At 30.2% G+C, this 17474-nt stretch overlaps 2 protein-coding genes across 2 annotated transcripts; both read right to left on the bottom strand.

The window, feature by feature from the left end:
- Window positions 1–1209: 1209 nt before the first annotated feature.
- LOC118051367 (uncharacterized) lies at window positions 1210–3033 on the bottom strand. Its single transcript, XM_035061979.2, has one exon. The coding sequence runs from the start codon at window positions 2803–2805 to the stop codon at window positions 1750–1752; it is 1056 nt and encodes a 351-aa protein (XP_034917870.1). The 5' UTR covers window positions 2806–3033; the 3' UTR covers window positions 1210–1749.
- A 3784-nt stretch (window positions 3034–6817) lies between these two features.
- LOC118051368 (uncharacterized) lies at window positions 6818–7210 on the bottom strand. Its single transcript, XM_035061980.2, has one exon. The coding sequence runs from the start codon at window positions 7208–7210 to the stop codon at window positions 6818–6820; it is 393 nt and encodes a 130-aa protein (XP_034917871.1).
- Between the last annotated feature and the right edge of the window lie 10264 nt (window positions 7211–17474).

The following is a 17474-nucleotide window of genomic DNA, read 5'->3' as shown; positions in this document are numbered from 1 at the left end:
TCTTGGTATTTTGCCACTGTACAAAATCTAAGTAGAAATAACTTGGTTGTTTTAGAGTAGGAGGAATGGAGTCTTTTATGAGGAGAAATGAAAGGACGTGCAAGAGGGACAGAGTCTAATCTTGTGGATCCAAACTAAATTATGTCTCTCTTCGTTAGTTTGCTTGAATCTGCCAACTTCAATATTCCTTTGGAAATTGCGTTGGTGCTAAATGAAGAGTGTAAGTCTATTCCGAGTAGTTAAATTCACATACGTTGCAGGATTCTTTGTTCTTTGTGCCTCCCTGAGGTCTCGAAACCTATGATTCTGTTTCAGCCGATCTTGCTTATCCATTATGACAGTTTTCTAATTTCTATTTCGTTGATCAAGACTGCAAGGCATGATGGATGTTGGAAGCAAAAACGAGTAAACGTATGATTGATGGAATATAGTTTTAAGTTTTTAACAGTTCTGATTTTATGATCATTGCACTGCAATTGTGAGCTTTGAAACTTCAGTTTTGTGAGGCAATAGCAGTGAAGATGTGAAGGATTGTCGTATTTTTAACTGTGAAATCTGATAAATAGTTGAATAACTCAATAATAATACGACAATTTTTTATTTCTAAATATCATCGTAATTTGACAGTTTGCTATGGAATGTTTCTGTGCTTGAAGCAATTGTACAGATACTTACCCCAAGCTTTGAGAGGCCGGTGTTTGGATTTGAGAAAATGTCTGGAAATCTAAACCTGCGGTAAAATTCATATAAATCACCGAGACTTGAATACGAGTATCCTAACCTGCTAGATTACAGCTTTGATTATTGTTTTGTACTAATAAATACATATTTCTTATTATGTTTAAGTTCGATATTTTAGGATGTAGCATGACAAAAACACCTCATGTTTGCTTTATTATGAATCATCCGTTTGATAGGAACTTAATAAAAAAACCGATTCCACCGCAGCGCAGTCCCATATGAAGCTAGGCGGTGTCACTAAAAGGACAATGAAGATTGTTAAGAGCGAGAGAGATAGGTTATTAATTAGAGCTTAAAAGGGCTAATGTTCCCATGAATTGGAGTTTAGTACTGTCGTCACTCGATTAATATATATATATATACTTGTATGTTTTCTTTTTCAAGTTAGGAAGATGATTAGAAAAGGACAAAAGGAATACTATTGTAATGATGCAGGAGCAGTGCATCAACTTAGTGATGAGAGCTACTCGTGTGTTTTCGCGCAGGAAGTGTTTTAACACTGACAAAAAAATAAAAAGGAACCAACCTAGTTGAACTTCCCAGTCTTGTTTGACACAAGTATCTGAGAATCCTAGGTGCTGGTGGAGGTGGAGGTGGAGGTGCATGCGCGCATGGTAGCGATGTTTCTCTCTGCTTTTCAGTTTCTGGTCGTGTGGGGCTACTGATCAATCAATATTAGGGCTTTTGAACTTGGTGTCTTTGCCACTTAAGAGAACTTGGTGTCTTTGCCACTTAAGAACAGGTTTGAAAGAAGAAAGTCTTGCAGTGAAAGATGATTTCTGCTGGGGATAATGATTGCCATCAACTGGAAGCTTTCTTGCCAATTAAGGTCATTGCATGGTCTTTTTGAGCTCCGATTCGTGTCTGTTCCTCTCTTCTTTAAAAAACCAGCAAACACAACATGTATTAATTTGAAGCATTTTCAAAATCCAAACGCTTTATCAAATAAAAAAAGTATCAATGATCCACAAATTTGAAAGCTCATTGAAGAATCCACGTTCTCAGGTTTCAATCCTTCCTCCAAGCATACAACAGCAAAGAGAACCCTCCACTATTGCTCCCACACGACCTGGTAGTGGATGAAGAGCATGAGCTTCTCCTACAATCACCACTCTCCTCAGCCCATTGCAACACACTAGAGCACGACGGAGAAGGCGATGACAAGGACACTGGCCGCGGAGTCGATGTTGGCCCCGCCATCGACATGCTCTTCCTGATCAATCTCTTCTCTGGACCAACCATTTCAGGCCACACTCCACCATCACCAACTTGAAAAATAAACACACCATGACCTCTGGGAGCACTGCCAAGACTGTCGTAATTGTTACAATTGTTGTTGTTGACCCAATTGAACACATCCCAAAAGAATTCAACTTCTAGCCCGCCAACATGAATTCTTTCATTGCCTCTAAATTTCCAAGCCAACTTCTTGATAACAAGACTAATTTCACCATCAACTTTTACTACAAGCACACCCCCACCGCACTCTATTTCAATTTCATGCTTGGACCCCAAGAAATTAGCCCTGGACACATAACTCCTGAGCCCAAACACATGCTCCCTCCGAGACAACAGAGCCGGTTCACCCAGTTGGCGAGCTATGACCAGCCCGGACCTCCTAGTCAACTCAGGGCACAGATCACCTAGCAAGAACTCCAATCTTGCATTGCAAGAAATGGCAATGTAGAAGCGAGATTCCGGCTCCGCCGAGTTGTGAGTGAATTCAGCTCTAGTGAAGTCCCAGTAGAGCTTGATTTTCTTATAATGGTGGCGGGTCAAGTAGATGGATTTGGAGCCTGGTTTGTTTCGAAAGAGAGAAAAGGCTGATGGGTACAAAGAGATGGTGATGGAGAAAGAATCAGCTGCGTAGATGGTTAGGGAGTGGGAGAAGAGGGTTTTTGACCAAGCGAGTGTGAGATAGGTTGGTGAGTTGCCGAGCTGAGTCTGGTAGATACATGTTATGAGATTTTGAGACACTTGAGAGGCACTTGAGAGCGTGCTGGGATTGCTGAAACATGCTGGGATCATGTTGTTGAACTTGTTTATGCTTTTCACCAAAAACATTGGAGAACTCCCAGGCAAGTTTGAGAGACAGAGGGAGCGTGCACGAGGGGCTTTGAAGAGCTGGTTTATGGTGGTTTGGCGGTAATATTGTTGATTTGGCTTTTTGTTTATTTCCTACCAGGGAGGGAGAGACGGGGATAAAAAGGGCCAGAGAGGGTAAAATATATGATTTTGTTTTTAACAGGTAAGAATAATATAAATTATATATTAAAATTTTATTTATATAATATAAATTATATTTTGAATCTTACAAGACTGTTTAAACTATTGAGTTGAGATGATTTTTTATTATAATATTAAAACCTTGATAATCAAACAGTTACGAATTTAAATCTTATCATTTTTATTTTTTTATATAAAAATTAAATATAACATGTACAAGTTTCAAGTCTAAATTATTTTTATTTGAAAAAATCTGTTAAAAAATAATATAAATCATATCTAAAGACTTTATCTAATTATTAAACTAAAATGATTCATTGATATTAAAATTATGGATATTAATTATGGATATTAAGCATGTTTGATCATCGTTGACTCAAAATCTAATCCTAGCTAATTGTTTTTTTGTTTAAACTAGCATTAGATGTTGACTTAGTTAAATTTGGGTGATTCAAATAACTTAATTAAAACCAGTTGGAGTTAATTTCAAAGATTATTTTTTATTTTTTTTATCTAAAATAGTGTTGCTTTGGCTGTAACTCAGTATTGAATCAAACTAAACCACTATTGAACCTTAACATAGGATTGGTTTTGTTCCGGTCCAACTAAACTATTGAACCCATTGAGGCTGGGGTTTAGTGTAAGAAAATTTAATATAGTTTAATTATAACAATTAATACTTGGGGTTTTTCGGTAAAACACCCACGCCTGGTCATTATTATTGTAGTTGTATTCTCGAGGAAATCTCATAAATTGCTGTGTACGTTGGAGCTAAAAACTAGGTAGAAACAAGAAGAAAAAAGAAAATCACGTCTAGAGAAAACTAAAAATAATTAATTGAAAAAATTAATCTATTAAAAAAACTAGTTAAATTGATAATAATTTATAAAAATCAAACCGAATTAAAAATAATAATAATAATATTTTTTCTAATTTTAAAATTATTTTCTTCTTGTGTTTTTTTCGTTTCTTTCCTATCAAATTAGTATTGGTAGCTATAGTTTAAGCATTATGTTTATTCTTTCCTATTAAATTTAAAAGTTCAATTTAATATATTTTCTAAGCCAAGCACGCATAAATATACTTGTAAACATAAAAACGAATAATACCTTGGTATCATTGCTATAAATTTAAACTTGAGAGGAGAGGGTGGCGAAATTGGTGCTTTGAATCTTGAAAGATGGAAGCTCAGGGCTGAAGGTTGCCGTCATCCATCATCACGGTCATCGGTGGCAGCTATAAAGGCTTCCAGTTCATGTTCCCTTCCTTGATTTGCGCCTCTGAAAGGGCTTTGGAATCTGAGTATCTCTTGGGAATATGAGCTGGGATGCACTGGCCGGCCCTTCTTTCTCAGTCACCATTACAATCGGTGACTTTGATTTATTAATTTCTCTCTTTCAGTCATACAAGAGGGTTACGGTGCCTCTTTATATTACTACTCTCTTCTTTTCCCTGAAGCAGTCAATTTAGGCTTTGGAATCGGTCTGTGAAAAAATTGGATTATGGGTTAATTTAATGTTAATTTGATGAATCCAAATCAATAATGTTTTTAAAAAACTAGTGTTTTATTTTCTTTCTTTTTTAAACCTCGTATCGGAATATCAAGTTTAACTAAGTATAAACAAGTCAATTTGATTATTAAAAATATCAATCACTAACTTGTATCATACTATAAAAACTAGATTTTGATAAATTATACTAAATTTAACATCTATAAGTTTTGCTATGTCCTTTTTTATATATAAAGTAGAGAGACGGGGCCTACTGTAAAAGAGAGTTCTCATTGCTCAACTACTTTTGTAGTGTTTTGTTTTTTTTTTTTATTATTTTGAAAGTGTTTTTTAAAAAAAGATTTTATTTTTTTATTTTAAAATATTTTAATATATATATTAATTTCTAAAATAAATTTTAAAAAAATTATTTCAATATATTTTTAGATAAAAACCACTTTTAAAAATAACTTATCCATATTTTCTCTAAACATGCACTCCATTGTCATGAAGTGGTGGGTGCTAAAAGTTTCACCTTTTGGGTCTATTCTATGCTCGTTGGAAATGCAAAATTGGAAGTTTGTGGCAAGACATTTATATATATAGGCAGACAGGTGCACTCGATGCATAAAAATAATAATAATAATAAGTAGATGAAAAGGTAATGTGGTACAAGGCATGCATGTCTCTTCCTTTTGTAATTTGCATATTTTCATGCTTCCAAAAAGATACCGAGCAAGGCTGGCTACGATGGTGGACAAAAGACATCAGATCATAAGTTTCATTTTTGTTAGCTATAGGTGAGTGAGGTCCATCGTCCCTTTCTATTTAAATAGATTTTATTCGATCCTTCTTGGTTTGGCAGCCTATCCATTCCTTGTTTTCTGCTTGCTTTGCTTATTTTAATTGTTTAAAAAAAAAAAAAAAAAAGGCCAAACGAACAAAAACCTTTGCAAAAAACAAGAAGTCTATGGAGATGTTTCTTTGTGCCCGTTTGCCGTACAAATAATATGTTTATTAATGCTAAAACTCTCTTTATTATTGGTGTGGGATCCATATAAAATGTATTTTAATCGTAAATTTATGAAAAGCAGCTGAGAGATGCTTTACCATATCATGTGAACAATAGAGAGGAAATTATAATTGACTCTCCACTGTTCACTTAAGTGAACACTGGAGAGTGGCTCTACTGTTTTGACCGGGCCGGGTCTGATCCAAAGCTAAATACATTGAACCAGGTCCGACCCAATTAAAAAAATAGTTCAATTTTTATTTTTATTTTTAATTGTGTTTTATTCGAAAAACTAGAAGGAGATTGCTTGATGACGTAGCATTTGCAGAATTTGATCGCAATCCCAATTTTGTTCTTAATGATAGTTTATATGATGTTGTTGCGTGCTTAAAAAATCAAGAAAATTATAGTCCTTATCGGATGGATTTCTTACATGATAAATTGTAGATAGTTTAATTGAATAATAAAAAATATTTTATATAAGTATTATTTATTTCATGATGTAATAGCAGTAGTTAAATCTACAATATTTAAATTAAAAACCATCAATATATATATAATGTCAATTTGAAAAGTATTCTTTTAACAAAACACATAAACTATTTTTTGTTCAACCTCAATTTCAACCACAGTTTTAACCAAACATATATAAATATCAAACCAATCCCAACCAAAAATACTTTTTATAAAATAATTTTTTTTCAAACTACAACTATAAAAATTACCATAATACCAAACATACTTGTTATTTTCAGATGCCTTCTCTGTTTTTTTTTTGTTACTCTTTTTTCGTTACTCTCTTTAACAATATCTTTTATTTTCTTTAATTATCATATCAATACTCAATTATAATTTTGTTTTGTGGTTAATTACAATACTCATTGATTGCTTAGTTGGTAGTTAGTCAAAGTCATCAGGTAAAAGAAATTCACTTTCACAGCCAATTTAAGGGCATAGGCATTGTTTCAACTCGAAATAAGTCTCGAGATATAGCTCAAGTTATTTTTTTTATATAAGAAAGTAAAATGATATCATTTAAAAAAAAAAGTTATAGTAATGTTTGACGTCGTGGTAATTGTTACTTTTCAAATTGTTTTTCATTCGAAAATACATTAAATTAATACATATATATTTTAACATTAACACATCAAAATAATACAAAAATAAACCCTTTAAAAACACAATTTGAAAGCAAAAACAACTTAAATAATGAAAAAACACTCTTCACCCTGCCAATTGTGTCCAAGCAAACGGTGCAGTATTTGATGTTGCTAGACATTGCACGTAATCGTTCGATGACGGGGAAGCAACTCCATGTGCTAAACTTGAAGAACCCTTCTTCTTTTGATCATATCTGGCCAAATTCATGCTCCACGGCCTTCATAAGCAAGCTATCTATTTCAAGAGCCACCAGAACTGGAGAATTACCCAACCCACGTCCCATTGCAGCCATGAGCTCCCTGATCAAGCCCTTGAACTCTCGAGGATCGATGCTCCCATTTTGATCCTCGTCAAACCTGTCGAAAATGGTATCGAAAAGATGGTCAATCTTCTCTTTCTTGCTGGATTCATGCCCTAATGACATAAGTTTACAAAATCCCTCACGAAGCTCAGATCGTGAAAGCACTCCATCGCCGTCTACATCAAGCATCTCGAAACATTCCTTGACACAGTTCTCGAATGCTTTCATGTCTTCGACAAATGTTGTCACTGTTGTCTCGTTGACGACAGCTAAACTCATTTTCTTGATTTTGTGTTTTCTTTCTGAAGAATTGATTGATCTGTATTTATATGCAATCTGCATGCCCAGCTGGGGTTAGATTAATTGTGATGGTTGATGAGGCTTCTTTTTAGAGGCGTGGCTGTTGAAGCACGTACAATATTTAGTCCATTGATTATTACCACTTCCTATAATTAGCATGTGAATTAATTAGATAAATTAAGAAATGTTATTTTCACTCTATAATTAGCATGTCAAATTTTATTAGAATTAATTTTATAATTATTGAGATTCAGAATCAATTCGAATAGAAAACAATGAATATATAAAAATCAAAGTTTTCAAAATCTTAGTTGCTTTGTTATATTTCCTTTTTCACATCAATATCACATTCGTAATATGGAAAAGGAAAAAAAAAATACCCCTTAATTAACAAGAAAAAAAAAATATGACCATATTTTATATCAAAAGATAAAGTATGTGAAAAATCTAATTAAGAGTGTTTTAGTATAGTAAGTAACAAAATAGATTATGTACTGGGATGGACAAACTATAGAATATATAGGAATGACACCACTTGTTAAATATTATGTCATTATATTTTTTTTAAAAAAAAAATTTAGAAATATATCAAAATATTTTTTTTTAAAAAAAATGATATCAGCACATCAAAATAATTTAAAAATACCAAAAAAATATTAATTTGAAGTAAAGAAAAAAATAAAAAAATATTTTTTTAAAAAAAACATTTTTAAAACATAAAAACAAACAATATCTAAGTTACATTATAATAAACATATAGAAATATTTATTTTTCACTTGATTTCACAATTTTAGAAGAAAATAAATGAAGGTGAATCACCTGAGCCCATATATATACAAGCCTGCATGTGCTTGAGAACTTACATATTTGAATTGATACCGCATTTAATTTGGGTTCAGCTTTGTATGTAAGATATCAATGTATCCCAGGATACGGTAAGCATCTTAAAAATGCTATTATAATCATTTGTATAGAAGAAAAAAAACTCTAATAATGCTGAATAAAAAATTAAAATAGAAAAATTATTTCTTTCAAATAGAAGAAAAAAATTTGGAAAAGATTAATAATTCACAATAGAAAAATAATAAAAAAAAATCAAATTAACCAAGAAAAAGATTTGTTTTTCCATAAAAAGCTTTTGCATCAATCTCCTCGAGTTGTAATTAAAAGATTCATTCTCAAGTTCATACTCGGTCAAAAATTACCTTTCTCCATAAATAATTTTGTGTATGGATTATCTCATCATAGATTCCTAGCACAATATCATTGTGTGAGCCATTTCATCTTTGTTCATCGCGCTAGGATTTTCAATAACATTAATTGATGAATACAGAGCATAATTTTAAAACCCGGCCTGGTCCAAGGGTCATCAGGTTGGCAGAGTCAATTTTTTTAAAAAAAAATCAAAAGAACGTCGTTTTAGTAAAAAAAAACAAAAGTCAACAAGTTTGTAACCGGATCAACCGAGTCACGCCAGGTTTTTTCTTCCCCTGTTTTTTCTTCAACCTGGCCCTGCTCCAGTCCCGGTCGTCTAGGTCTCGGGTCGACCCGCCGGATCGGGCCGGGTTTCAAAACTATGATACAGAGACAACACACTAGTTCTTGGACGTCTCTTTCTCGAGTGTGAACATCCTCCTCCTCTCCTATATGAACACACCTTATTCTACAATCTTGTTCAGTCATGGTTATTAAACATCACATAACAATAACCACCATGAATCATTGAGCTTCAATACATGTTCTATGCGATCTCTAACCATGGTGATTTGATAGTACATAACAAAAACCATCAATAATTATTAGACTTTGATACCAATTAATATAGATGAGAATGTATGATAATAAGGTTTGTTAAGAGGCAAACCCCTCAAAGGCCAAAAATACCATAATTATTAGAAAACCCTAAGAATACTAATTTTATTCATGTCTCACTTGTTAAAATAGAATTACAACTCTTTATATAGAAAAAAAAAAACTAGAATATAAAAATAAAAATAGAATAAAATAAGATTAACTAGCAAAAATATTTTATTTTCCCTTTCATTATTCTTTCTTCATGGTTTATTTACATTAAGGTGCATTTTAAAAAAGAAGTTGTAGAGGTTTCTATGCCTTTTCTTCAGGATGGAGGAAACTGGACATAGCTAGTGGCTTGTACACCTTTGCAGCAATGTCTTTTAGCTAGCCCATAGCCCCTCGTTTTGGGTCAATTTAGCTCCTTTTTTGGACCACGATTTGTCCACTTGTTAATTGTGGCATGACGGGCTCGGCTGTATTGAACCGCTATGGAAGAAAACGATGCAAAAGGACAAGCAAATGTGCTATCAAAAGTTCTTCCTCTTCTTGGCTTGTTTATAATTTCATATGGGTCTGGCCATCTGATTATTATCTTATCACACTCCCAAATAATAAAATCAAGTTCACTTTCATCCTCTGATTGAAAGTTATTCTGCTTGGTGAACATCTTAATTGCACCAACTTTGTATCTTACCTACAAAGAAAAAAAATATAGCTATAAAACAACTTAGTTTGGTCAAAGACTCGGGTTATTTGTTGCATGGGACAGTTTTGATTGACTCAGATCAATATAAAATAATATTCTTTTGATTTTAAAAAAAAAAATAAAAATAAAATAATATCATTTCATATTAAATATTACATGAGTTTTAATTAAATAATCGAGTTATAAATTGACTCATTAAAAATCTCTTTTGTAGGCTCTCGAGAGGAGATGGAGAAAAAAGAAAAGAAATAGAAGTGAAAAAGCATAGGATCCCTCACTTTTATGCTGCATGTGGAGGAGCCATGGATGCACCCTAACATCCAAACACCACACATGCTCCTTTCAGCCCTTAAATGCCCCTTGTCCGTACTCATCTGAAAACGAGGAACATGGTTCACAAATTCAAACCATAATCCATTTATATATATATATATATATATATATATATATATAAGAAATATTAAAGGAAATTGTAATGTCAATTCCATTATTGCTGGAGACCAGAACATGATGTCAAATCCTTCAGCATCCATCAAATAACACGTTACTCTGCTGTGAAGATCCTAACTGGTAGTAATCAATTAATTAATTCTGGAAGCTCATGAAAATACAATACTAAATTACTAATGACATGAAATTAAAGAAAGGTAATCATGACACATTTATTTTAATTTATCTCGTCTTCATTTACTGTTTCCTCACATGATTTTACTTGATAGCTAGGGCCACCAGCTAATTCTTGGATAGTTGGTTTCATTAATTTTTTTTTTTTTTAAAAAAAAAATCGAGTACCTCGCTCAATGTATATGAATTTCGCGTGTTATGAATAATATTATTTTCAAGATTTATAAAAAATAGGTGTAAAGAACTAATTTAATTCAATATTTTAAGGTGAGGTCTTAGAATTAATTTATATTATTTTTTTAACACATTCCCTCAAATAAAAGATCTTTAGACTTGAAACTTACACATGTTTATTTTACCATGTGTTTAATTTTTTTATAAAATAAATATGGATAGTGAGATTCAAACTCGTGACCATTTGGTTATCAAAGTTCTGATACCATGTCAAAGAACCATCTCAATCTAATAGTTTAAACTATTAAGTAAAGCTTTAGTATATGATTTATATTATTTTCTAACAAATAGAAACATTTAGATAAATTTTTTTATTATTATTTCATGATAAAAACACCTTCTTGTTCTTAAAAATACAAACTTTTCCATAAAAAAATGTTTATACATACACAAATTTTACAATTGCCATAGTCATATAAGAGTTTTAATTCACCTAAAAAGGACAAAAAATGTGAAATAAATAATTGGGTCGGGTGGATCAAAGCACATGGTTTTGACAGTTGATGCTTTGGCTTGAACCATAGTACCATGTGATCATCAGTAAAATCTCTCTAATGGCAGCAGCTGAAGTTTCACTCCATTTTTCTAGTCTCCTCCGATCCCAACTGCTTTGATCCAACGTTGTTCTTCTTTGTCCTCTTGATTTGCTGCATCTTTCTTGGTAATTGGCTTTGGTACGTAAACAAAACTATAATTACAAAGAAAATCAAAGAAACCTTGTTAAAATATAGTTTCCTTCTTGATCCTCGCGACCCTTTAACCCTAATGTTAATATTATAATATTTGCTCCGAGAATCCCCCATGGATCTTTTCTGTGGTCTTTGCTTCTCTTTTGGAGTAACCTTTTGTATATTTTTGACCAATTTTAATCTTTCGATATGTACGGTACTCATGCCGGAGTCAAACTATAGCTATTAGCTAGGCAATCGAAATACTGATTTTTCAACTAGTAGAGGTATACATGCAATAGCTTGGGATAGATAAATAAATTTATTTTTATAATTTTAAATTTAATTATTATGTTTGCTAATATAATAATCACCGAAAATTTATATAATTGTTAACTTTATAAACTTGTGTAATTAATTAAAATATATGTAAGTTGGTCCAGATATTTATATTAATTAAAAAAATATATTGATTTCTATCTTTTTTTTTTCAACATTTTTTTTTTCTTATTTTGATATAAAACTTTTGTCAAGCTATTAATTATAGGTAGATTGATGGATTCGAAAAGGGTGGGGAAAATGTTGAAAAGAAAGGCAATGAAGTGTTGATAATATGTAGAGGATCATCTCATAAAAGAAAACAAGGATTGTAAAATTATTATTAAACCGACTTCATGAATCATCTATTTATCTATTTATTTTAAGGTTTTTTTTATTTTTAAAAAAAATTAATTACAAATATTTTATTATACCAATGTAAGGAGTTTGATTTTAATATCTTTTTAAAAAAATAGTTTTTATATTATTAAATAATAATATAAATTATATTTTAGAGCTTCTTTAACAATTTAAATTATTATATTAAATTAATTTTTTAAAATATGATATCAAAATTCTAGGTGTACATTTTAGAGGATCATTTTAGCTAGGCAATCCAAATACTGATTTTTCAACTAGTAGGTGTACATGCAATAGCTTGGGATAAATGGTTGAAATAAATGGGATAAATGAGTTTATTTCTTTATAATTTTAGGTTTGAGTTCTGTGATTACTAATATGATGATCATTAAAAACTTATATGGTCGTTAGTTTCAGGACTCATATGATTAATTGAGATACGCGCAAATTGATTTAGACATCCATATTAATTAAAAAAAACTGATTTCGTATCTTTTCTTTTTTCAACATGTTTTTTTTCTGATTTTGATATAAAACTTTTGTCAAGCTATTAATTATCGGTAGATTGATGGGTTCGAAAAGGGTGGGGAAAATGTTGAAAAGAAAGGCAATGAAGTGTTGATAATTGAAGGATCATCTCATAAAAGAAAACAAGGATTGTGAAATTATTATTAAACCGACTTCATGAATAGTCTATTTATCTACATATTTTGAATCTAAACTTGAATTTGGAATTTTAAGGTTATTTTGTTTAAATAGATTTTTCATTATAAATATTTTATTATACTGATGTAAGGGAGTGCGCACGATTTTAATATCTTTGAAAAAATTAGTTTTTATAATTTCCATAACAATTTAAGTTATTATATTAAATTAAATTTTTAATATAATATCAAAATCTTGATAACAATCCTATCATCATTATTTTTTAAAAAATTTCAACTTAAGTTATTGAAATGTTTGATTGTTTGATATGTATCGATACACAAACAGTTCAAATCAAAGATTTTCTTCACATATAAAAGATAAAGAAGCAACTTTTCTTTCAAGCAAAGAGATACAAAAGAAGAGCTATAATTAATTATAAATTAAAGATGAAACTTCCACAATCACGCCTCTGCAATAAAATCAACCCTAGGCCGGTACTTAAGGTCGATATCTAGACTTTTGATAAAAATCGAAGGATCAGTATTCTCGAGGCCAGACATCTGAGCTAAGCTTAATTAGTTGGTCGTATGTCATTATCGAAAGTATTTTAGATTAAAGAACTCTTGAACACCCCCACCATGCGTGCTCCGCAGCATGGACGTCTAGCAAGCGTGATGGGCTCCGAAGAAGACTAGACGAGGTGCTAGAATGCATGTATATATATTTTTTTATTATTAATGTAAGTGTTTAAGCCAACTTACGTATTTTGACTAATTTTATAGATTTTAAATTAATAATTATATAAACTTTTAACAACTCTAAAGAAACTTGAATTCATGAACATTAGATAATAACATTAAAAAACTCTTGAACACCCCTACCATGCATGCTCTGCTTTTATTATTATTATTATTATTAATATAAGTGTTTGGATCAGTTTATGTACATCTCGATTTATTTTATAGATTTTAAAGTTAATGATCCTATAAATCTCCAATAATCCTAAAAAATCTTCAAACTCATAACCATCAGAAAAATAATTTTCTTGTGTAGACTTGAGCATGGATGAACATGTGAATATAACCATATAAATTTATGTGTATCTTGACTAATTTTATAAACTTTAAATTTAATTATCATATAAACTTTTTAATAACTTAAAAAAACTAGAGTTCATGATATATATATATATATATATATATATATATATATATATATATATATAGACACACCAGTATAGATTTGTGCATGGATGCACATGTGAAGATGAAATCCATACTGATTTCTTGTGTGCCCTAACTCCCATACCTGACATGAGGCCGGCAAACTACATGTTAACAGTGATGGATTCTCTCTTGGGACATTAGATCATTTATGTTATCTGCAAACTTTATGCATACGAGACTACGTACTTAACCTAGATGAAGAATCAGTCACCATCATTATTTTAAACTAGCCTTAATTTCTTCCGATAATCTTCTCTAGTCCATAGTTGATGTCCTTCAATTCTTGTTGCCTCAACCATCTTGTTTTACTTTTTGCTTTGAAAAGTAAATGTCTTTAAATATGATATAATTAGATTTATTATTCTACACATTGATGTCACTATCTCGTATAGATTACGAGACGAAAGTTTTAGTCTCTTATATAGCTCTAAGTATTTTATATTTTTCAAAAGGTGTTTTTTCAATAACATAATTACTTATTATATAGTTGAATCTATGTTAACTGAAATAATATTTCTTGAAAATTTTGCTTGCTTGTGTGTGAACGCAGGCACATATCGCATCATCAATAGAAATTGTATATGACTTGAAGTAATAAAAATAATAACAAAGGAAAAAAAATGTGATCTTTGACTATTTGGTGACCGAATTTATAATTCCTTGACGTCAAGTATCACAAAAAGGCCCTTTGAAGCTACAAATACCCTTCAAAATGCAATGGTGTTTTTCGGGAATTCATGCCATTTATCATTATTTACAATTTTTTGGGAGAAAGACTTTTCTTTTAATTAATATATATGAACTAGATCATGTATAAGCATGCAATGGAAGTTTCTCGTCGTAAAGAGAGAAAAAAAAAGGTTATCTCTTGATTAATGAGGCTAATTAGCATGGTTAGCAATCATAGTTTATATATAAATGAAATGAATTCAGACCATTTAATTGCTAGACATATAGTCCACATTAAGCATTTCGGAAAAATTACATGGTATATAGTGGTACTCATAATATCTCTCAAGTCTTAGACTCTCTTTTCTAATTTTCGGACCACATTTTCTATTTTCTATTTTGTTTTTGTCTTTGGGTTCGCTCTAATCTAGAAGAAAAGCCATAAAACGACGACTTTTTATCGGTGGAGGAACCTAACCTATCGATATGAAATCAGCATGGCCTTGCCTAGCCTCTTGAAGACTTTGATGACTGACAAATTAAATAAGCAAAAATTAAAAAAAAAAATCTCAAATTCTCGACATATTTTTCCTATAAAATTCAGAGAAACGCTATGGGAGTTGTAAATTTAAATGTTCAGGAGAAGATTTAATTGCGAGGGAATAATTTTTTATTATTTTTTTATTATTATTAATGTGGATGTTCAAGCTAATTTATATGTACTTTGATTAGTTTTACAGGTCTTGAAGTTAGCAACCATGTAAATTTTTAATAGTACTGATGTTTGTGAGACTCGAATTGATAATTTCTAAATAGCAAATCTAAAACCTAATTAATTGAATTATATCTTTTCAGAATTGTAATTCTTCATTGTTGATGAAGGATTTGATCAATGATAAAAAAATACTTGTGATTAGGTTTGCAATTTAAAAATAGTTTAGGTGCATGGGTTCATTGGTTTGGTCCATGGTATATATCTGTTCAGACTAATTTACTAACATTAAAATGTCTACATGAAGTGTCCATTTGTTTACACAATTTAAATTATGTTTGGTTTAAAAAATTGTTATATTTTACATCTTTTCAAACCAAACATGTTTAAATAGTATAGATGTACATATAGTCTAATTAGAAACTTAGCTATTATGATAAGTTATTTATCTTATTATCATCAAGTTTTTTGAGTTTTGAATTCAAAATGTTTTTCTTCATTAATGTATAGATTTTTTTTGTTTTTTATCCGGGTATTTATATAATTTTTAAAAAAGATGAGATCAATCTCATTTGAGATTTGTAGCCACTCATTAATGTATAGATATGGATGTGGATGTTTATTACCAAAACAATTAAAAGAAATGACAAAACACTGTAGCCTTCCTCGTATTTTCTCAGTCATCACTGCTGTGTAGTGATTTTTTTTATCCTTCTTAAGAAAAATTGCTTGTCTTTTAACTAGGGATATTTTGTGTTTTTTGTTTACTTCAATAATAATAGTAGTAGTAAATCATTTTAAATTGTAATTTAGAATAATAAATTTTTAAAAATTCTAAATTACTTTTTTTAATAAATTCTAAATTAATATAAATTTGAATTTAATTTAAATAAAATGAAATAAAAATCAGATATATAAAAATATTATATAAATTACATGTATTATATAAATCTAAATGTATTGGATGCTGTCTATTAATGAAATATAGTAGGTAATTAAATATAATAGGAATATATTAGATAGGTAATAAAAATATAATAAGAATGGTCATGAAAAGAACATATGGTATAGTTATTGACAAAGAGGATCCAAGTAGCACGTATCTCAACAAAATAAAAATAAATATAATCTAATGATAAAATTTTTAATATTTAAATATCATTTTTTGTATAAAAAAATATCCTTGCCTCACGGCGAACACAAGACACCGAGATTAGTTAGAATTTAATTAAGAAGGATTTAGTTTCAAGAAAACTAATTAACGTGGAAATTCTCAACTCAATTAAAAATAATCACTATTTTTTTTAATATGATAGGAAATAAAAATTATGGGTTTCATAGTAGACATTTCCTTTGTTAACCAGGCAAAAGAAACTAAATATTATCAGTAACAAGACACAGGGAGATCAATTATTAGTAGAATTCGGTTACTATATCAAATAGAATAGAAAAGGATTACAAGGATAGAAGGGATATAATTGTATATACTTTATGTTTCAGTAGTTTATTAAAGTTTTATGTTTAGTCCTTTATTTTCTTTAATCAAATATATTTTATTTTTTATTATAAAATATTAACCAAACATAATAGTTTTGTCTTTGTCCATCATCATCACAATTATCCATATTTTTTTTATTAATTAATTGTTTTGATGAATTTTCCCAGTAATTACATGAATACTCTTAACGTAGCCATGGCGCGGAGGTGCTGTAAATTGTTACGAGGGAAGGGTGGCTGGCGTGGTGGCTGCCGGCATTAAAGTTGTCCGATCAGTTTTAGGATGTGAATTATTGGATTGTCGAATCAATTTCAATTTATAGGCGACTAAGTTGTTGTCTTAATTAGGTTTTTTTGTTTTTTAAAATATTGATTTAATATAGTTGATCTGATGATATATATTTAATTTATCGAATTATTTAAGTTTTGCTAAATAAATATTCAGAATGATTCAGAATAAAACTTAGCATAATTCAAGCTTCGATGACGTGTGAGAACGGGTTTACTAGCTTTGAAAAACTGCAAGCAGCCTATAAATGATCAAAATTCAAAGCAATTAAACTTCATCAATAATTAAACACGCCTTGTATTATCAATTAATAAAGTGATTATGTTAGCAAGCATGGCCTTAATCAAACATAAATTCTTTCTTGTAATATCTTCATTTCAATTTAATATATCACAATTGCTAATTAATAGCTGTGTAACTTTGAGGGTGATAATAATAATAATGATGATATTATTTATTAATCATAATAGTTAAAATAATTTAATTGTTATTTT

The sequence above is a fragment of the Populus alba genome, chromosome 5 (assembly GCF_005239225.2).
Source record: "Populus alba chromosome 5, ASM523922v2, whole genome shotgun sequence".
Lineage (NCBI taxonomy): Eukaryota > Viridiplantae > Streptophyta > Magnoliopsida > Malpighiales > Salicaceae > Populus > Populus alba.
The sequence above is the reverse complement of the archived record's forward strand: the minus strand, read 5'-3'. Positions and strand labels throughout refer to the sequence as shown.